The 23,018-nt window shown below is 37.2% G+C and overlaps 1 protein-coding gene across 5 annotated transcripts in view; it reads left to right on the top strand.

Moving 5' to 3' along the window:
• The window catches only part of JADE2 (jade family PHD finger 2), a 256,030-nt gene that overhangs the window by 128,472 nt on the left and 104,540 nt on the right, over window positions 1-23,018 (top strand). For all 5 annotated transcript variants that reach the window (XM_072400764.1, XM_072400761.1, XM_072400763.1 and 2 more), the window contains one exon: window positions 17,519-17,688. In XM_072400764.1, the coding sequence (XP_072256865.1) occupies window positions 17,519-17,688 (170 nt within the window). The remainder of the gene's footprint in view (window positions 1-17,518; window positions 17,689-23,018) is intronic.

The raw sequence follows: 23,018 nt of genomic DNA, 5'->3' as shown, positions 1-23,018 counted from the left end.
AAGAGCTTTAACAAGGGCAAATAGTAAAACAAGAGTACAATGGTATGACAACAGAACAATATATGATGCAATCAAGAAAAAGAAGGGGTACATAGAAATTTAGCAAATTGACAGGCTTAACCATACTACAGTAATGTTCCATAATAGAAAAACTTGATGAAATGAGATAAGTGGTGGGAGTAGGAAAAATTAGAAAAAGCAAGCATTAAAAAATGTTTAGACTTCATTAATTTTTCTTTTGTAAGAATAAATATATATATATATATATATATATATATATATATATAATATTTATAAAAAGCAAATAGTTAATCAAAGACTGACTGCATCAAAGTCGTGCTTTCAGTTAATAATGGAATGAGTGAATACTGATGAGTGAATACTTCATTCAGTTACGTTCGTAAATGTCAGCAGAACCTTAAGTTTATTAAACAGTGTTTATACCAAAGAAACAAATGAAAAACCTGGAAAACCTACATAATTATATTATCCATTATTATCTGAAATTTAACTTTTTATAATATAATTTCTACTGTTTGTAATATATAAAGACATAACAAAACCACTATACATTTCTATATATGCAGTGGTAGCAACAACCAACACTTTGCATCTTTCTGTTTCTCAAATTGAAAAAATGTCCGTTATTTACTCTAAATTTGCTAAATGATTTGCACATAGCTTACATCCATGTGTGTGTCTATCAAATATGTCTGCACACACTTGGCTTACTTGCTAAATTCTTACTGTGAGTGTTTTTTTTTCTCCGTAATTCATCTAACTGTGAATCTCTGAATGTAGCACATAAGCAGCTAAGAATAGAAAAAAAACTTTATTGAATCTCGAAGAATGTGTCTACTTATTTAGATGTATAAAAGTAGAGTATTAGAGAACAGCTTTGCTTTATTATTTGATGAGAATTAGGGCGCTCGGTGTTCATCAAAAGCAAAAAGTCATGTTAGAAGTTAGCTCACCCCCTTTGATACCTGAGCAGCACATTCATTTTCTGCTCTTTTGTGCTCAGATAAAAATAAGCCTTTGCTTGTTTTAAGGACCAGAATACAGTATCAGTTCTACCCTGTTAGGAGTTTATCAAAGCATCACCTGTTGCAGCTGTCTGTCCCACAAGAAGCAATAAAAGCTGGGGTAAATTGCAGCTCTAATTTGTACTCTAGCATCAGGCATTCCTGCAATGTTTTACACAAGACAAAGCATGCTTAGGATACTGTACTTAATCATTTCATTACCTGGTTGTTGCTTTAAACCACACATTTTTTATGATTTCTTTTTATTTATTTTTTTGCGGCAAACCTATTAGGATACATAACAAAACTGTATATCAAATGGTGAAGAAAGAGAAAGTAGAGGGTTTTCTTTGCAGCAAATACTGTTACATTTTACTAGAAACAGACAATAACAATTTTTACACCAATATAAACTCTTTCATGAGTGATGTCTTATCCCATTCACATCATGAGAAACAAGATTCTCAAACTAGACAAAGGAAACCCTAAATGATCCCCCTTGCTCTTAGTCTGCGGCTAAATGAGCCTATACTAAAGAATTGAGAATTGCTCATTAACCCGGGATACAAAGACTCGAGTTAACAGGGGAGAAGTAACCTAACCACGCGTCATGATAGATCGCGGCACGTGGCATTGGATAACTAAGTGGCCCGATAAATGGGATTCTGGGTCCCTGTTAGTCACAGGAAGAGGGAAGGAGAGGGAAAAACCTATGGAGGGGTTTTATAAATGACTGTGAACTAATGATGTGGTGTAAGGTTATGTGGGCGTGATCTGTATGTAATGGACGTGTGTTGTGTCTGAAGTATGTATACAGTGTGATTGTTTATACAGGATCAGATGTTGTGTCTGAATACAGTATATTTTGTAGAGTAAATATGTGTAACAGCATCCGGTGTTATACATGTTATTGGTATTAAGGTGTAGTTATAATATGTATGGGGTAAATAGACATAAACAAGGATACAGGTTTATATAACTAACGAGTTAAATAATAAGCGCATAACATGATCAAGGTTTCTAAGTAAACAGTAGTCCTAACGAAAGAGGTTTTAACAATAATTAAGGACTTTAATATAATTTAGAACTGTAATAGCAAATTACTCATTACAGTATACATGGTGCGCATATATGGTAACTGCGAATAACCACAGTATGTAAAGCATTAATCCTGCGTTACAGAGCAACGTTTACAGTACAGAATTGCATGGGGTGTCATAACAAAATATAGAGTACGTAATTTAAATGCTTGTGATAAAAACACATAATACCATTATATGGAACAATTAGATTTGAATAATAAATCAAAGTTACAATACAATTCAAGGTCCCAATAAGGGCAAGAGGTTATTGCTACTTTCAGGATATGTGAATAACTATCCTGTTAATAGTGGTATAGTGGCTTAAATATTTATATTGTATTCACCAAATGTTATTAGGGAAATGTATATTGGTATATATAGTAGAGGTCCTTTGTATAAGAATGTCCATTACTATATATAGTAGAGGTCCTTTGTATAATAATGTCCATTACTTAAAGAGATGCATGCAAGAGCACTATAGTTCATGTATAGGATAACATAATGGGTTGAATTGAAAACCTTGGTCACATACTAATAGAACAGTGAGTGATAGAGAAAGTAGATTAGGAACTAGGCTGGCTCAAAGTGAAGTCATATTTTTTTGAGAAAGGGCTAGTAACTTACTATAGCATATCATTAAGGCCTAGAGATTCAGTCGCTGGCAGGTTTACCAATCCACTTACACTCTATTTGAAGTATGGTATTAACATGTCCCCCTTTTGGATTTAGGGGGACTTGTTCAAGACCGTAAAAACATATCCTCTGAAGAAGCCAGTTGGTGAAACGCATCGGGTTTAGAGCCGTTTTTGTAATCATTTAGGGTTTCCTTTGACTAGTTTGAGCATCTTATTTCCCATGATGTGAATGGGACAAGATATCACTCATGAAAGAGGTTTTATTGTTATATAAATTGTTATTGTTTGTTTATACTAAAATTTAACAGTATTTGCCGCCAAAAAAAACCTACTTTCTCTTTTTTCACTATTTGATTTTCAAAAGAAAGGGGGCGGCTACCCTTATTCAATATAGGAGGCTGGATAAGCAACACTTGTTTTATCATTAACAAAACTGAATACATAACACTTAACAATGATACAGGAAAAAAAGGATGTCTTTAATAATTTGCACCAGTTTTTCTTTTGAACCCCTGGTGGAACTCCTGAAATAACTTTCACAGTACATTAGTGTGGTGGTTAGCAGGAAGAATGCCACTTACACTGCTGGCTAGAGGGCCGAACGTCATCCTTACAGATAGCCAAAAAGATTATATTAGTGTCAGTGGTAACCTCTTGAAACCTCTGGAGGAACTCTAGTTGAGAAAAATAATATTAGACAATTAGAAATCTGTTCCCTTAGCAAAGCAATTTATTACTCCGCCAGGGATAAGCTCAGTGAATTAGTTAGGAGCTCCACTGACTTCAGCCATCCTATTCTTTACAAGCAAAAATCATCTCTTTTTTTAACATATACATGTTACATGATGTCCATTCATAGGTACATTTTCACAAGATAAAATAATTTTCCTTTACAGAGTGATAATTGGCTATGTGAACTGCCTAAACTCCTTCAGTAAATAAACCCCATTGATAATTTATTAAAATTATTAAAAATGAGGGCAGCCTCAGTTGACATTACCATCAAACATCGATTTAGAATATCTGTTTGATTGCCACATGGGGGTTTTGGGAGAGAGTGGTGAGTGATACACAACTACATAGCTTGACCTGTATATAGCTAGCTTTGTTGTTATGATCAGTATTGTTTATTTTCTGCTCAAAATTGAGTGCAGCATAGTATTATTCCAGATAAATAATCAATATGAGGGAGATAATAATAATTAAATAGATTTCACAGTGTATGGCCTGTTTGAGACAGACCAATTGTAGTAGCTAATCAACCCTGCCTCTAGTGGCTAACCTACCAATCTCTGCATTTACCATATAAACAAAAAATGAAAAAAACTTTTTAAAGGAAATATAAAAATCAAATATAAATACATTTACAAAAAAAAAAAAAAAACAATAAAATACACAATGCTTTTATTAAAATATTTAACACCCTAGATTTGTGGCTAGCATGCTTTTTTGTACTTTGTCTCACATTTTTTATTTTATTTTTTGTTAATGGTACCATTTACCACAAACGCCACTTTGTGTTTTATTTATTATTACCTTTGTCTTCCAAAATTGAATTTATAATAAATATATATTCTCTGTTAACATGTAATTACTGTTTTTTTTTTAAGCTATATGCCTAAACAAGACAGAGTTATAAATTTTTCCTTTCAAAATGTTTTGCTGCCTAATTCACTTAAAAATAGACTGAGAACTATTAGTTCCTCGCTGTTGGTAATGTAGCTCTGAATTTATACACTGTAATGACAAGTATCTGTTAAATAGTTTAGGCATTAATCATACTGTGTCCTCACTTAGCATCTGTTTTTAATTTTTTCATCTTCCAAGAAGCAGAATAACTAAACACTTCAGTAATCCCCGAAAACATAATAAAACAGATTTAGGATAGCTGAGGATTTATCATTTGAGAATATTGATGGTCCAACATGTTGCTCAAAAAGTAATACTTATATCAACAACAACACTGATTATTTGCGAAGAATTTTAAAACAAGTAGGATTTTCTTTGGAGCTTAAAAGCTATGTCTAGAGGCAAGATACCCTAAAGTACCCCCATTGACTCTGGGTTTTATATCTGTTTTAGTTTAGTGTTATTCATTGAAGCCTCCTTATTTACCTGTTAGCTGAGACTAGATTATGGTTTAGATCTTAAAGGAATCACCACTGAACTACCTAAAAAATATGAGAAAATTGTGTATGCCTAATCCTAATGATGCTGTTACATGCCAAAATATTTGTTATTCTATGCAGCCAGTTTGGTGATCCTGTCACCCTTACCAGATAGAAGAAACTAGAGCCTCCCTCTGAAATATCAGTCAAGAACACAGTTTAGTCCATATCCAAAGCCTTCTTATTGGAAAGTAATGGAACACTGGCACACTGATAGCTATCCTTTTAGTGAATATGACTTGTTCATATTATGACAGTTAATATACCATAATATGAATATGACAGTTAATATACCATAAATCACAAAGACAAATTTCACCGGTCCAAACTAGGTGTATAGTTTTGATTATAAAATGTGTGAATATCTGGAAAATAATACATTTCTTTTGAATCTACATCCTCTGTTTGATAAATAGGTTAAATAGTGCAGCAAAGCATGTTCTTATTAAGGAAAGTCTCAAAAAATCTTATTTAAAGTTGTGTTCAATTGAAACATTTTGTTTAATGCGTATCTTAACTTAAAAAAGGCAAAAACTAGAGATGTTCATAATTACATTTAGGGAGGAAAATGGACGAAAGTTATAAGAAAACAATAACTAGTGATTTGAGATCTATTATAAACAAGCAATTTGTCATCAATTATATTGTTTAACGGTGCAGCATACACTATACTGTTATGCACCTTGCAATCAGCTGAAAATACTGATTGAAAATATTGATTGAAACTATGATCTATTTAAATGATCCAGTTTAAATCAAGTATGTAGGTATAGGGAACAGTCCTAGCACTTATTGGTTCAATAACCAATCCCTTGTTAAAGATTGTTGAAAAGGACAGGCAACCAAGGGATTGGTGTCTCTCAGAGAGGAGTCCTATGGTTAGAAATATACAATTTGTTTAACATACAGTTGTTCATACACACATTGTATACAAAAACTTAGATAAGTCGTCATATGAGTTTAAATTGGTACAGGTATGTCCCGATAAGTCCAACACATTTTGCAGCACTTGCTTCTTCAGGCAGTTTGATCAATTCAAGAGTTGCCCTATAGAAAAAAAAAAGCTCCTTCTGCGCATGCCAGAAATCCGACTTGGGCAGAAGGAGTGGTCAGAAGCTTCCTAAGATGCATGACGTGAGTATCCAAAGAAGCTCTTCACCCCTATTCTGTTTTCGTTTTTGTTTCAAAGTTTTTATTGAAATTTTTAAATAAAGTAAACAATAACATTGCACAACAAATCTCAATAGAATAACAGGAAGAGAAAAAAATAAGGGTTGAAGGCGCGAATAGGGGGTTAAAAACAAAAGAAGAAGAGCACCAATCAGTAACCAGACATCAGTAGAATAAACATATGAGGTCAAACTAACAAAAATAATTCAGCACCTCTTAGGTTACAAAGTCTAAATAAAGCAGGCAATAAAGTAGTTTTCCAATATTGATAATAAAAATATAATACAAATAAGTGCAATGGTACAAGAATAGGGAATTCACATAAGTACCTCGACCGGTATTGAGGGGCAGGCCAGGGCCTCCAGGTCAGTCCATTGTGGTCCTGGATGCAGAATAGTAGTTTGGCCTAACGCTGCGATTTGGGCTGCTCTGAGGTATAATAATATGTTAGATACACCCAATCCGCCCAATTTTTTAGGAGTATATAATGTAGTTGTGTTAATGCGCTGAAGTTTGTCTCCCCAAACAAATTTTATGAGTTTGTTTTGGATATTCCTCAAGACCAGTCTGGGTATAGCAATAGGGAGGGTGCGGAAAAGAAAAAGAAATCTGTGATCTGGGTAAAGTGTTCATTTTGATTGCAGCTATTTTCCTGAACCAGCGAGGGGGGGGGCTAGGATGCTATCTATTCAGATATCTAGCTATTGCACGAAACAGGGGTGAGTAATTAGCGGAGTACAGATCATGGTGAGAAAAGAGGTAATCTGAATGCCTGGACAGATGATGATTTCTTTGGGTTTCCACGTCCCCATACTGTTTTTTTCACCCCAATGGTAAAGACAGCAGATGAGGTGCTTCACTTGTTTTTTTAAAGAGTTTTAGGCCCCCCAAAAAACAAGGTAACTTTTACCTTACATAAAAGGATTGTCTACCCTTTTATGTGAAGTTCAAATTTTAGGTTGGGTCCACGTTAAAGAAATGTAAATTAAAAAAATGTTTGAATTATATACACTGTCCAGATGTGATACATCTTCCTTCATACAATGGGAAATTGAAAACTACAGCAATGCAAGGAGTGGCAGCAAATATATTAGGAGTAGGAAAAACAAAGTACAACCATAGTAGGACAATTTTAGTTAATTTCACATATCTGTCAGCAAAATAATTACATAGGTGGGAAATGGATGTAGTGATTCACTATTTTTATAGGGAACACGCACATAGAAAGGCCCACATTGAAATTTTTCACACATAGAGACATGATAGATTACCAGCAAAACAGGTACTACCATGTATGGCTAGCCTTATCAACTGGGTCCATTTAACAAAGGTAAATAATTTTAAATTTGGTTGTGTGGTAAAAGAATAGAATGAATAAGAAAATGCAGAAGTTGCCTCAGTGGTAGCACTGCAGAAGTTTGTGCCAGTGTTAGGTAATGTGGGTATGAATGTGCAGTATTGGCAGGTTGCAAATCTTAACATCACAACATATTGTGCCTATGTGGGACATGGTTAGACACTTCCAATGTACACACAGGAAGATTGTAGTCAAGAAGCTTGACTGCAGCAAGTGAGTAAAAAATTTTCTCCCCAGTTATTTTAACAAACAGAGGTGAGGGTGTGTTTTTAGGATTTAGCTTTTAAGGAAGTCCACTTATGTTTCTTTAGTTTGAAGGTAAATTCTTTCTACTAATATTTGACTCTCCTCATCTATCCATTAAACATTGTTCATTATTTTGTTTCAATAAAGTTTATTAAAGTTTTCAATTTAAAAACATAAAAACAACAAAAGATTATACATTATATTGTATTATTACAAAATAACTTAGAGGAACGTATAATATAAACCATGAGACATTAGTAATATCCAAAACATGCAAGTGTCCGTCCCTTCGAGATTATAATGAGTTGTTTGAAGAGGGCAATATTGAGTACCCTTTAAGACTCCAATCTTCTTGCCAGCCAAAGGATATGTAGATAAACATTGATATTGCTGACTCAAGGCAGCTGCAACCCTCCTCCGCGCTGTCATCAAAATAGATAAAATACCATAGGAATCTCGCAGTTACAAAAATACCAGTACATTTATCAAAAATAACGTAGGCATATGTTTCAGGTAGATAGTACTATTGTGTAATTATCAGGGAAGGGAGATACAAGGGAAAAGACACACATACTTCGGCTATTTGGTCGGGGAAGGCAGAAACATTGGGATATTAAGGAGGGAAGGGGTGTATGAATAGGGTCCTGTGCTCCCCCAATGCCAAGGGGCATCTATCCGAATCAGGATAGGAGAAAACCATCTACCCACTGCAAGGACCGCAGGTCCATTGGGGAAAGAGTGTTCTCTAAATAAATCCAGCTTTTCATGTTTCTGTTGTGGAATCAGTTCATTAGGCGAATCAGAATAGATGCCCGGCAATAAGAGAAAATGTCAGGGACTCTTGTCCCCCCTTTTGTTTTTAGGTTTCATTAAATATCGAAGGGCTTTATGTGGGGGCGTTTTGATTTCCATATAAAAGCTCTGAAAAGTTGCTGGTTTGTACGCAGAAATGGAGGGGGGAGAAATATTGGGACTGTTTGGAAAATATGACGTAGGTAGTAGATGACGAACAACTCTATTGAGACCTGTGCTGCATTGCTGTCGCTAATGTCAGATACGCTTTCGTCACTGGTATCGTCACTCTCAGATATTGCAGATGTTGCTTGTGCAGTTGTTAGGCTTGTAGGTGGGGGAGGGATTCAGGCTTTGCGAAAACCGTTCTGTATGCTTTCTGGTTTTATGTTGTTCCACGCCGAAATAACCTATTTGCAGGCTTGACTGTATGTCGCTGGCGACCAGACAAAGTGAATGTATGCTCACCATCTGCCATCCATTTTTCCCACTCAATCCTTACAAGGTACCTAAATGCATGATTGACAGCAATATCAAGTGGCTGCAGTTTGCATGTAAGTCGGCCAGGTATTACAGTCACGTGACCACCAACCTTGTTCACTGCCTACCGAACACTATCCATCAGTTGAGCAGGCATAGAGTCGAAAATTAGCAAGGACTTGTTATTGTTAAAAAATCCAGCTCCAAGCCGCCTTCTGTAGCATTTGTCCACCCATTCCACCATAATGTCTTCACTCATCCAGCCCTTCTTATTCACTGGGACCTCAATACCCTTGGGTAGTTTTCCCCGTGGCATTGTCACCCTCTTAAAAATCACGAATGGCTTCAGCTTTTTGCCACTTGCAGTGCAAGCTAGAACAACTGTAAAACTTGTCTGCTCATGACCTGTGGTAGTTACTGATATGATCTTTTTACCAACTGTATCGACAGTGCATGTTGATGGAATGTCCATGTGCATTGGGACCTCATCCATGTTGATAACATCATCCAGTGTTAGTTTCAGTGTCATTCGATTTCCTTGCTGACGAACTCTTTAAAACTGTCATGTTTCTTCTTTCAGTCGTCTGCCAGTCTATGTCCCACAGTTGTTCTAGCTCGGATAGATAGACCATTTTTTTTCATAAAGCGAGAAACCCAATTATGACTCCTTTGAAGTTATCAATTGCCATTTCAGTAGCCATTCTTCATGCCTTCATTTTAATGGCCACTGTTGAAACTACCCGATTATTCTCCCGCTGCGCGAGAATCCATTCTTTAAGTCACATCTCCAAGCCTAGCCATTTTGCTGCCCTTGTACGCCTTGCACACATACGTGGCGGAAGCTTGCGCAAAGCTTCCTCATCTTTGCGCCAATTTCTCACTTGCTTTTCATCTACTTCAAAGTGGCGTCCAACTGCACGATTGCCATTTTCTTTTGCGAAAGCAATGACCTGAAGCCTAATTTCTGCAGTGTAGGAGTTGCGTTGCGGCATAACATGGGTAAGTGCAAAATTTTATCAATTTGATTGTTCTCGCTCAACTACGGTATGATGTCACTATAGTATTGCAAAGGCCTCCAGGGGCGTGCCAAATTACGTAGATGTTTTTACTTCTAATTACTACAGTATTTACTTCAGATTGTTAAATTTAGTAACGCCGTGGCTAAAAAGATGGGGTGGCTTATCTTAGAGTTTTAAAACATAAATGAGCATTTTGTGCGGCCTATAGTGTAGGGCGCCTTATCGCTGGGGAAATACGGTAAAGCCCACCTGATCAAAATGGATCAGATAGGGCATATACGGGGAGAGGCGATTTTCCATTATTTTGGAGAATATATTAGCATCGACATTGATTAATGAGATGGGTCTGAATAGTCTTTATCGTGTTTGGGGAGGACTGTGATTAGCATATCTAGACTCTGGGTCAGGAATATGGTGTCCTTGGATATGGAGGAGAAAGCCTTTGTTACAAATGGTACCAAATTCAAGGAATGTAAATCATAAAAGTTTGGTGTGAATCCATTCGGACTAGGGGCTTTTTCCTGACTGTGTGTTCCTTATGGCTAGGAAAACTTCCTCCTCTGAAAAGGGAGTTCAATAGAAGATAGTGTCTGGCTCCAATGTTGGTACGGAAGTGGAGTCGATGTAGTCCTGCAAGGATTGTGAGGAGGTGTGTGCGGAATCAAGATACAAGTACAAATTTGAATATTATTGTTGGAACAGTTGCAGGATGTCCTGGGGTGTAGAGGATATGGTCCCCTGGGGGGGGGTGTATAGAAGAAATTTAGGTTATTACCACTCTAGAATGGAGTCCTCTCGCAAGGAGTCTGCCACATTTATCACCTTTATAGAGGGAGTAATTCCACTTCCAATTCCATTCCTTGTCTGAGGTATTTGTATAGTTACTGATAAAAATGAGTGGTCTGACCAGGGGCAATGATCTATAAAAGCCTCTGGTTTTAAATCTAGCGCTCTATGGCTCACCAGGACGTAGTTTATGCACAAATACTTGTTGTGTGGATTGGAGTAAAAGGTATAGTCTTTAACCGTTGGATGTAGGGTGTGCCAGGTGTCCACTATTTGAAGATCATGTAGTTTAGCTCGAAATGCATTTATTTTGGAGTATGGGATGGGAATCTTTGTCGAAGTAGTGTCCACCAGAGGGTCTAGCACAAAACTGGGGTCCCCCCCACTATGACTGTATGAATCCCTTCAAGATATTTGGATAAGGGTATTGTGGGTTGTTGATTCTTTGAATATATGGGTGCCACTGTATAAGGTCTCCCCTAGGCAGTGATTTTGACAAACAGATATTTTCCCTTAGGGTCTGTGAGAGTGTCTATGATTTGGAGTGGGGAAGCTTAGAGAATTCAGGGTGGACATGTTTTGCCCTGTGGTAATGATACCGAGAACTGGAGGCTGGTTAAAACGCTTTGTTGCCTTAGCAGGAAAAACAGTTGCGGCGTGCGTGGGACGAGAGGGCGATGTGTCCATCCCACGATTCAGTGAGAACATCGCCGTGGACCAATCCTGAAGTATAATGTCGGGAAAGTGTAGATCAACAAAGAGCTGTGGTAGATCTGATGGCTCTCTAAAGATTGGTGGACTGCCTGGAACACAGTTCTACAGCTGGCTTTCAGACGGGCAATATTGTGTTCCAGTTCTTGTCTGGTGGGTAAGGCACAAAGATGCGCTTTCAAATCCCATGTGTTCTTCCCTGTTTCAAATGGAGTTCTGGAACTTGTGTTATCTTCCATAGTAAGTGGTATATAGGGGCTTGGGGATAGGTGAATTGGGGTACTCCTGTGAGGGGATGGCAGCAAGGCTGTCCCTATCCTGTGCAGCTGACTGTGAGGATTGATAAGATGGAGGTAATTGGGCCCAATCGATGGCGTCCAGAGTTTGGAGTCTGGGAAGACTACTTATGGACACTGCGGCCTTGTGGCCTGGTCCGTCAGAGCCCGCCAAAGAGAATCTTGCGAGTTTCCCTGCTTGCACGATACCTCTCTTGGGTCTCCCCTTCTGCGATGTTCAGGGTTTTGGTCACATGTAGCAGTATTTTATGAGCACACAAGTGTTATAGCTGCTAGGTTTTGCCAGGTGGGTGCAGGAGCTCACAGGGAACGCTGCTTTCTCTGCCATTAGCCGACAACACTCCCCGTACATTATTATTTGGGGCATGCTCAATCCATATACTAGTCTGAAACTAGGGGGAAAATTTTAAAATTTATTCCAGTTTACATACAATATACCCAAATTGCAGGTGGTGTTTAGATAAGGTAAAATTTTAACTTTTTAGTGTTTTTGAAATTAATTACTAAACAAGTTAAAGATAAAAAAAGAATGCATATGCCATTATCCTTCTTTGTGCCTGAGCAGCTAAGTTTTTCCAATACTGGCTGCAGGTCTCAAACTTTAGGTTCAAGCATGCTTCGCCTGTATTGTGTTCATTGGCTAAAGGGAATAAGTGAATATATGGAAAGCATGCCCGGAATCTTAACAATTATTAGTTCCGGGAGCTCTCAGGTTCCCAAGTGCTCAGGAAATAAACCTGAAATAAATGTGTTCTTGCTAACTGGTTTAACTATTTCTCCTTTTACATTTTTCATACACTACAGTTTTGTTTTGTTTTTTTTGTTTTTTTAAGCTTTAGGCTTCTAAGCTAGTCACACATCACTTGTCATTAGTATTTTTGTCCCTAAATGTTTTTCTTTTTACCTGGTGTTTTCTTTAAATTATTCTTGATCATTGGGACAACACCCCTAATATGAACATCTGTGATGGAGTGAATAGATGAACATTTATAGAAAACAAAAATTCTCTTTTACGACTCCAAATGTGACATGTGAATTTTTGATTAGGAAAGCATGATTTAGCTTGGTTCAGACAGAGTTCATAATCACTGGAATTGTTATAATTTGTGAATGTAAATTAGAATGCAATTATCTGCATTGTTTAACTTGAATCACAATATAGCTGCAATGTTTTGGCTGAATTCCCTGCCATGCTTTCTAAAAATGCAGCTATATACAGCGGTGAGATGCTAAAACAAGCATTACAATGTTGACTAGAGAAAATATCCTAAAGTTTTATTAGGTGGGGGTTTTACTTTATCTAGCTTGATTTTAAACAAATAGCATTAGGCTGAAAGCTTTTGATGTGAAAAGTATTGCATTGTACTTTTATAAGTATACCAAATACTTTGCTGGCTATTGTTTGTGAGTGCTTGAGTCCTGCTAAAAATCATTGTGCAAAACAGAACAAGTATTAATGTTAAGTCTAGGTTTTCCAGGGTCCAGCTAAAAACTAGCCTTTGCTGCCACGCCACAAGAGGAGACTAAAAACTTCCTTATTGGCTGCGTCTGCTGACTGAATGTATATGCTGTCAAGTTCCATCTGGCTAATGACAGAATGGTAAAAGTTATGTAATCTCTTATGTAAAGTGGTGTATTCAAGATCTATGCAGCCAAGCCATTGCAGTAATAATTCATTTTACACTTTCCTACTCTTGGATTCTTAATATCTGCCAGCTAGCTGCTGGAGAACCTAAATTTTGTTCATAGGCCAAATACCACACACAAATAGAAAACCCTGCTCCTTGTCACACACATCTGTCACTCCACTGGTGTCCTTCAGTTAAGTGATTTTTAAACTCTTTTCTTTTATCATGGGGCCACTTAGTTGTACTATAATGTCATCTAGCCCTTCACCTTTTTTATATATTATCTGATACTGTACTGATTAAAAATCTAATTTAAAGTTGAAATACCCAAATAGCAAATAATATTGAAATGCAACAGGAAAGTTGGATTATGCCTTGGTTCACAAGCTTTTTTTAACCTCCCTGACAGTCTGATTAACACGTATTTTTAAATGTCAAAGCAGTACATTGAAAAATACTCATTATTTTAAATTTCCTGCCTGGTCCTACCTCCCAGACGCACAGTCCCACCCCCCAGACACACTCTCACACAGCCTTGACGGCATCTGCGTCCCCTGCCCTCGCGTCCCCAACGTTCACACGCAGGGGACGCAAATGCCGGGTGGGCATCACCAGGGGAAGCAGATGCCAGGCATTGCTGGAGGGCGCCACAGGCATCGCTGGAGAATGCCCCGGGCACGTGGGGACCAGGTAAGCTTGAAACTCCCTTGCAATTCCACTCCGAGTGTGGCTCGGGGTTACGGCTTTTGGTACTGAAAATTAACCCCGAGCCTCACTCGGGAATATTGCCAGGGAGGTTAATAAAGACCAGTTACCTCTGCTCTCTCATGCAGCATGGCAGGTCTTTTATCCATTCCCCTTTTGCAATTTTCTATAGTAGGTAGACCTTCTGGGTACCTTTTACAGCGCTGCACCAGCTATGTGCAACGCAATAATAAGGTTGTCACTCCAAGGTAATATCTGAGTTGTATACACTTATAATGGGTTTAGTAGTATATTTAAATAAACATGTTTGTACCTAGAAATTAACTTAATTTTAATTGTCGATTTGAGGCAAACAGCTAACTATAACTGATGTATTCTGTTTAAAAGGAGAGATAACACTTCTGTGGTGCATTAACACAGGTTACTTCACATTGCCTTATGGCAGTGTCACATATAAAAATACAAAGTATAATTATGGAATATTATCATTTATATTTAAAAAGTAACGGTTTGGTACTCCTTTCTAAGACATTTGGATATGACTCTGCTGTGGCTCTGTCATTATCCTATGCTGTTAGCAAACATATTTTATAAAATTCTCCAATAGTTAAACTGACTTGATTTAGCCTTTTCATAGACTCTTCCTATTCCCTGCTGTAAGAAGTTTTCTTTAATGTGAGCGTGCAAGAGATAAGTTTGAAAAAAGCATTAAAATTGTCCTTGACAAATGAACAGTCTGGAGTTTTTCTTACATGTGCAGCTCTACCACTCAACTGTATTTGACCTAATTATGCATAGTTACTGCTTCTAGAGCTATACAAATATAAAGCAGGAGATAAATGCTTTTTTGAACAGTTGACACCTCCTTGAAACGGAAAAGGTAGGGAAAAGGTAGAAATAAATATAGACATTGTGGCACTCAGGGACAAGTCTCTATTTGCCATACTTCAATTTCTCTTTCAGTTTTGTTCAAAGCTTATTTGAGTTGAATTTTGTAAAAGAATGTTTCTTTTTTCACATTTGGGGTTTTGGTGGATCATAAAGTAGTAACATTTGGCGGCATATTTATATAAAAAAATGCATACTGAATTTACATTCTTGGTTGCCTTTAGTTGTGTGTTTGAGGGCACCATCCTATTGGTAGAGCCATGCTTTTGACTGGGACAGAGCTTAATGTCACTGGACACTGTTTTGTTCCAGATTGTCTTGAAAGTCTTGATATTTCATTGTTCCCACAGATCTAGGGCATCTTGTGGGAACAATGAAATATCACCTCCTGTTTTTCAGTTTTTCCCCCTTTGTCTGCCCAAGGATATTCTTTCAGAAGCTTTGTGGGTTTGTATTTTTGTGATTTCCATTCTGGATTTTTAGGGATTTTTTTCCACTGAACTTACTATTGTGGGGTTGATTTTATTCTTTCAGCCACATACAGGGAGGTGTGCTATTTCTTACTAATACCATCAATCTGCTTGAATGTGGTTTTATATTAGCCTTTGCTTTGTCTATAATTTTCTTTCTGATCTCCTCAAACTCTCTCCTCTCTATCATGCTTTTTTTCTCTTGTCAAAGTTGACACATATTGATGCCAAGCATCATAATGATTACTGGTTTTCATTTAAATAGGTTAAATCACTGATTGCATGATTGAAGACATGCAAGATACAAATTTAAGAAATCAGCTAGTTAGAAAAACCAATGTAATTAAGTTCTGACCACTGCACTGTAAACATGATATTGCAAATTAGTTCTAAATGATGGTTAAGCATTATCAATATTACATTGTAACCTGCTTGCTGCCTTTAAATAAGTATATTTTGGATTGATAATCCTGCATTGTAGGCTTTGTCAACTATCAACCAAGGCCAATTTTGCTTGTAATATTTAAAGGGGATGTCCATAAACAAAAAAACATTTTAAAGCTTCAGTTTAGCATCACAAAGCACACATTTCCCAGGCTTTCAGAGACTGGGAGTACCAAATACTTTTTTTTCTCATTTTGCAAACTCCTATTGCAGCAAGTGCATCCAGTAAAAAGACACTCAGAATAATTGTCTTACAGAAAAAGTGGGCTGCTAAGCAGTATAAACACCGCTATAACCAGTGTCTTGCCCTTTAAGTTAGAGGGAAAAAAAATGATAGATGATGATGATGCTCTGGGGCAGATTTATTTTACACTTACACAGATTTAAGATACACTTTCATCAGTGCACCTAGGTGATCCAGCAATCCTGGAATGGATTTCCTAAAAGCCCTTTGCTATTTGTTAGCAAAGGTTTTTATTCCTGGACCAGATCCATTCTAGGTGTGATGGATCACCCAGCTTCACTAATGAAAGTGTATCCTCTCCAGCCTTGAAGTGCTTTAATAAATCAGGCCCTCTATGTCACAAGTTTACAACTAGTGGTACATTGGTTCAAAGGGTGCACCTACTTGGTAAATTCAGCATAAAAAGTACACGGGTAACATTGTAAAACATAGTATACTTTGTTTAAAAAACAAATATAAATACTGTTAAATAAATGAAGTTTGAACAAACCTTTCTCAATGTTTTTTTTTAAATTATTTAATATTGAAGACATCCAAATATAAAAGACTGCATAGAAAATAATGTTTTAAACGAATAAATGAAAAGTTTTGTTTTTTACAATTGTTTTCTGTTTTTGTTTTTTTATGCATACTTTTACTAATTTCACATAAAGGAGACTGCCATGAGGCATACTTTGCTAGATTGTTTCAACTAAATTCAAACTAAATTGTGAGACATTCCTCTGACTAAGCTAATGAGTTCTGTGAAGAGGAAATCTGAAATCTGAATATGTGATATATCATATTTATATGACTAAAAGGGAATACATTTTTATGATATGTTCAAAACCTCTTTATTCTCCAGTGAAGATGGTAAGAGGCGCTGGCATGGAATTTGCTCATATCAGCGGTTACATGATATGAGCCTAACTGCCTAAATAGCGTGTATCATAATGTAAGATCTAACTGCTTTAAATAGCTGGTATCTATATGCAATTCTACATAGTAAATTTAGTACACCAATAAAGCAGAACTAATTTCACCTCATTACTTGCTCCATTGCCAGCATCATCATTTTCACCCAATCTTCTTCCAGGTTTGGCCATCTTGATTGGCCAGGCTGCCATGATGTAACTCCTGTACATGTTTGTGAAAGTTCAATCCCAGCATGCAGGTGTGCCAGGATTATACACTGAAGTGCAAAGGAAATTTTTTTGTTCATAAATTTAGTTCTACTTTAATATACCAAAACATTTGCTGGCTCATTCCACAGTATTAGGATGTGTTCGTATATCCAAATTAACATACATTATTGCATATATTTATTTACATGCATTGTGTATTTTAAACTTCCGAAGCTTGTAACATTCACCACTGGTTTCTATTTTTTTAGGTTGCTTGAAGTGCTAGAGGATTATTCTTCAAAGACAATAAACAACTCATCACCTGATTCATTGTGTCAAGGAGGCCTTCTGACCACAGAGCAAGCAACCTGCAGATATGACCTGGATGAAGTGGATACATGCTGGTTGGAGCTTGTTAACAGAGAGTTAAAAAAATTGGGTATGTATAGGTCAAGGCAGCACTTTATATGTGCTGTGCTCTGTACTCATTAAACCTTACTGATAATTGATTTTACATTTAACATGCCCACTTAAAACAGAAACGTATGTGACTCTCACCAAATTTAAAAGACAAGTATTTTTTTTTATATATATTTTCAGTAAATTGTGCATACCAGACCCTTTTCCTTTACTAGAAATATGTAGGCAAAGCTGTATCCTGCAATCTCATGCATGGCATAAAGAAAATTTTACAATCTACAAGTACAGCTTCCGTCACCTTCTTTTCTCTTTGGAACATTATTCATTTGTAAAGAAAACCTGTTTAAGCAAACATATATAGTATGTGGTAAAATAGTTTGTATATTGTTTTGTAAAGTAGAATGTAGGACTATTGCTGTCCACATTTTCTCATGGATTGGTCTTATAAATGGTAATTTAGCAACAACATATGTAAAAGCTAAAATCCTTTTCTTCAGTAGGTCATTGGCAGAACTAAAGACAAACAGTAGGTTATACCCCTGCATGCACTAAAAACCCTTATGAGTATAAAACAGTGAAGAAACAGTAAAACATTATAAATATGGCAACAGTCCAACTTAGGGTAAGTAGTGAGAGTTTATAGAGACAAAAAGATGGATGAGCAAGTTTGAAAATACGGATTTTGATTGCTCTTTTAAATACGCAGAAAGTAGGAGCAAGCCAAATTAGATGGGAAGACCATTGTAAAGAGTTGATAGACCATTCTAGGGAGCAGCTCTAGAAAAGTTTTTAATAAGGAACTCATTAGTAGGTCATTGGAGGAGAAAGGAGAATTACTAGGAATGTATTTTTCTATAAAGTCAGAAAGGTGAGTCAGACAAGAATTGTGGAGAGGTGAAGCACAGGAGCTTGAATTTGATTCTAAGGTGAAATAGAAGCCAGTGAAGAGAACTACAAAGTAAAGCTGAGCATGGGGAATGGTGGTAATGATGGATAAGTCTGGCAGCAGCATTCTTTATAGATTGTAGAGGAGAGAGTTGGGTTAGTGGAATACCAGAGAGGAGGATATTACAGTAGTCCAGACGAAAGATGATAAGAGCATGTACAAGGAGAATGATTGGATGGCTGACAGGCAGCTTGAAACCTTATCCAGGTAGACAAGTCGGGGTGGACAGATAGATTTGAGTGTTATCAGCATACGGATGATACTGTTAACCAAAGGGGGATATGAGACCACTGAGGGAGGTTGTGCACAGAAAAAAAGTGAACCAGTCCATGGACTGACACCTGGGGAACACCAACAGGGAGGAGAGTAGAAAAGGAGGATTTTCCTTTGAAAGGAGCAGTCAGATAGTCAGCCACCCAAGAGAGAGCAGTGTCACTGATATTATTGGAGTTTATGATTTTGATTAGAAGGGGGTTATCAACAGTGTCAAAATCAGAGGAAAGATCTAGTAGAAGGAGGAGGGAAAAGTTTCCTTGTGACTTAGCTCTGATGAGCTTGATGAGTCATTGGCCACTTTAGTAAGGGCTGTTTCGTTGGAATGGGCAGCTCAAAACCATGGAGTGGATCAAGTAGGGAGATGGTGTTCAGAAAGTGGGTGAGTCTTTTGTAAACAAGTTGGTCAAAAAGTTTTGAAAAACAAAAAATATATATGTAGTGGTTTTAAGTCGATTGCCTTGTGGAGGCGTATTTTGCCAAACCTGGAAAAACAACAAAGAGTAGGGTTTTAGGCAAGTGTTGTATTAGTAATAACTTCTCATAACACATAAAACATATTATTACTGATATCATAATCCAACTTGAATCAGAGTTTTCACGTACCTGGGCCATATAGGCACTAAACATCACACATCTGTCAAAATACGTGCTGGGAATCGCAAATGTAGCATCACATACGTAAGTCGGATAAACCCGGCGCGTTTCGGGCTTCCAACTGCTATGTGTACTGTGTGTGGTACAAGGTCAATGTAAAAATAGGGAAAGTGGGGAAATATACAGTTAGGTCCATACATATTTGGACAGAAACAGCTTTTTTTCTAATTTTGGTTCTGTACATTACCACAATTAATTTTAAATTAAACAACTCAGATGCAGTTGAACTGCAGACGTTCAGGTTTAATTCAGTGTGTTGAACAAAAAGATTACATAAAAATGTGAGAAACTAAAGCCTTCTTTTAACACAATCACTTCATTTCAGGGGCTCAAAAGTAATTGGACAATTGACTCATCTTTCATGGGCTGTTGTGGGCAATTCCTTTGTTATGTCATTATCAATTAAGCAGATAAAAGGCCTGGAGTTGATTTGAGGGGGGGTGCTTGTATGTGGAAGATTTTGCTGTGAACAGACAACATGCTGTCAAAGGAGTTCTCCATGCAGGTGAAAGAAGCCATACTTAAGCTGAAAAACAGAAAAAACCCATCTGAGAAATTGCTACAATATTAGGAGTGGCAAAATCTACAGTTTAGTACATCATGAGAAAGAAACAAAGCACTGGTGAACTCAGCAATGCCAAAAAACCTGGACATCCATGGAAGACAACAGTGGTGGATGATCGCAGAATCATTTCTATGGTGAAGAGAAGCGCCTTCACAACAGCCAACCAAGAAAACAGGAACTAGGAAGTAGGCGTATGGATATCCAAGTCTACCATAAAGAGAAGACTGCATGAAAGTAAATACAGAGGGTGCACTGCAAGTTGCAAGCCAGGTTTGGTAAGATGTCACCAGAAAGCAGCAGTAGAGAAAGAAGGTGCTGCAGTACATACAGAGGCAGCAAGATAGTGAGGTTTGGTAAGATGTCACCAGAAAGCAGCAGTAGAGAAAGAAGGTGCTGCAGTACATACAGAGGCAGCAAGATAGTGAGGTTTGGTAAGATGTCACCAGAAAGCAGCAGTAGAGAAAGAAGGTGCTGCAGTACATACAGAGGCAGCAAGATAGTGAGGGAGTAGGCAGATAAGGAGTTTACAGACTGGTAAGGAAGAGGGGGAATAGAAGCAGCAGAATTGGTACAGGGAGAATGATACATTGAAACAAAGGTGAATCACAGGAGCACATTAAACAATGTGGCAAATTGAAGTCCAGGATGAATCAAAAACAGAAATGGGGCTTGGTGAAAAGGCAGTTCAGCATCATAGCAGCAGAGTTTTTTTTGGAATCCAAGTGGTTGCTTGATGAAGATTTATTCCATAGGCCCGAGGTGGGCCTTGCTTGGGACCTTGAGACTTAATTCTTAAAGCATTTATATTATGACACATGATTGATGTTTAAACAGTAGTACCGTGTTTCCCCGAAAATAAGACAGTGTCTTATATATATTTTACCTCTGAAAATCTCATTAGGGCTTATTTTCAGGGGATGTCTTATTTTTCTCACAAAAAAATCTATATTTATTCATGTACAAAAATCTGTATTTACCAAAACCTGTAACCAATATTACTACAGAAAGATACCTCTGTGTTACCTGTGACCTGTCAAAATTACAGATTTCTTCTGTTATATACAAGAAGTCATGAATAAGAATTGACATAAATGAGTAATGAAAAAAAACACAGCTTCATAAGCAAACAAGTGCAACATAACAAGAAAATGTGCTGACAATGAACATGTGACTCATAGAGTTACATGTTAAATCTGAGTAAAAGCAAAAAAAAAAAAAATCAATTAATAAATATGCATTGCTGCTAATGAATAAAATACCAGCAAGGACCTTTTGAAAAGAGAATACACCAACCTCTGTTAGTGTCACACCAGAATACTGTAGGTTAATTAACCCTGCGATTTCTTCACCCCTTGCTCCAGTGCTTTTGAAATCTCCTGCTCTCTCTCTCTCTGCTCCCTCCTTCCTCTTGGTATCCCTCCGTGTACCACGTGACCACACCCTCCGAAGAAGCCAATAGGGCTTACTTTCGGGGGAGGGCTTATATTTCACCCTTGCATGATTAGCATGCTAGGGCTTACTTTCGGGGTAGGTCTTATTTTCGGGGAAACACGGTACTTTGGGCCCTGGTAGGGCTGGACATATAACTACAAGAGCATGAGGTTAATGCCAGTTCGTAAAATACCAGACCGGAGATGTCTCAGTCTCTCAAGGAAAGTGTTCAAGAACCTATTGTTAAAGTTCCCAGCAGGAGTAGGACAAAATGGGGAGGTGGCGTGATATAGAATACCACTATTAGTAATGATGGGGCAAAAAATACAAGGGACATTCTGACTCCTTTAAGAGGAAAGGACCATTACATTCTATTGAACTATAGTCTTTCATGACCCTTGTTATATAAAAGGGTGAGTTGATGAGACATATTCTATGATATGGTGTGTCTCTTAAACAGGGGCAGGGTTTATGTCAAGACTACAGTTGTCCTTAATTAGAAAACTATATTTTAATTAGAAAACTAATGAAACATGAAAATTAAGCAAAATTATACTAGATATGCCTAGCTATACAAAATGTAATTTTTGAAATACTTAATGTCAATATATTCTATATTCAGTATGTTTACAGAACTTATCACAAAGAAGTCAGTAAAAAACTCTGTATGATTTCCTTTAATGCTGATGATCAGGACAATCAAGTTGAAGGCTTCAGCAGTAGTCTGCCATCATGTGTATATCCCATCTGATACCTTTCTTCTATGGCCTTTATATCTTGATGGAACCTCTTCCCTTGTTCCTCGCTGAAATCGCCAAAATTTTGGAAATGGCTATGGAGATAGTGTACCCTTATGGACCATTGGTGTTCATTATAGCAAAGCTTTTGTGAGACCATTTTGATATTTTCATATTCTTCCTTAAGTTTTTTTGAGTGACCAATTGGAATTGATGCATAGCAGTTGCCATTATGCAGTAAAACAGATTTCAAACTTTGAGTGGAACTGTCTATGAAAAGCCACCAGTCTTCTGCTCAGTATTCTGTTATTCCCATATGGACTAGTAGTCCAGGGATGTTACAACAGTACACAAAGTCTCCATCTTCAATGAAATATGGTGGGAGTGTCACCTTTCTTATTATCCGTTATTTTAACTTCTGGTCTCAGACCGTTCTGCCTGGATGCTAAAAGTAAAGATGCTTGTTTTGACAGACTTAGGTCACGTATTAAATCATTGAGCTCTACTTGGAGAACTGCTGGTTTGATAAAGCACTTATACTGGATTACACTCTATCCTCTATGTCGCATACAGGAATATCTGGGAGTGTACTGAACACTGCTCTGGGAACATCAGCACCATACAGGTCGTCTTGCTGATTCCAAATCAGGGTACTTCCACTTGTTTTTCTTGAAAGGATTGAAACCTTTTACATTCACAGCACAAAAATAACAATCATTATGATGATTTTTGGGCTCTCA

This window comes from Pyxicephalus adspersus, chromosome 2 (assembly GCF_032062135.1).
Source record: "Pyxicephalus adspersus chromosome 2, UCB_Pads_2.0, whole genome shotgun sequence".
NCBI lineage: Eukaryota > Metazoa > Chordata > Amphibia > Anura > Pyxicephalidae > Pyxicephalus > Pyxicephalus adspersus.
The sequence above is the reverse complement of the archived record's forward strand: the minus strand, read 5'-3'. Positions and strand labels throughout refer to the sequence as shown.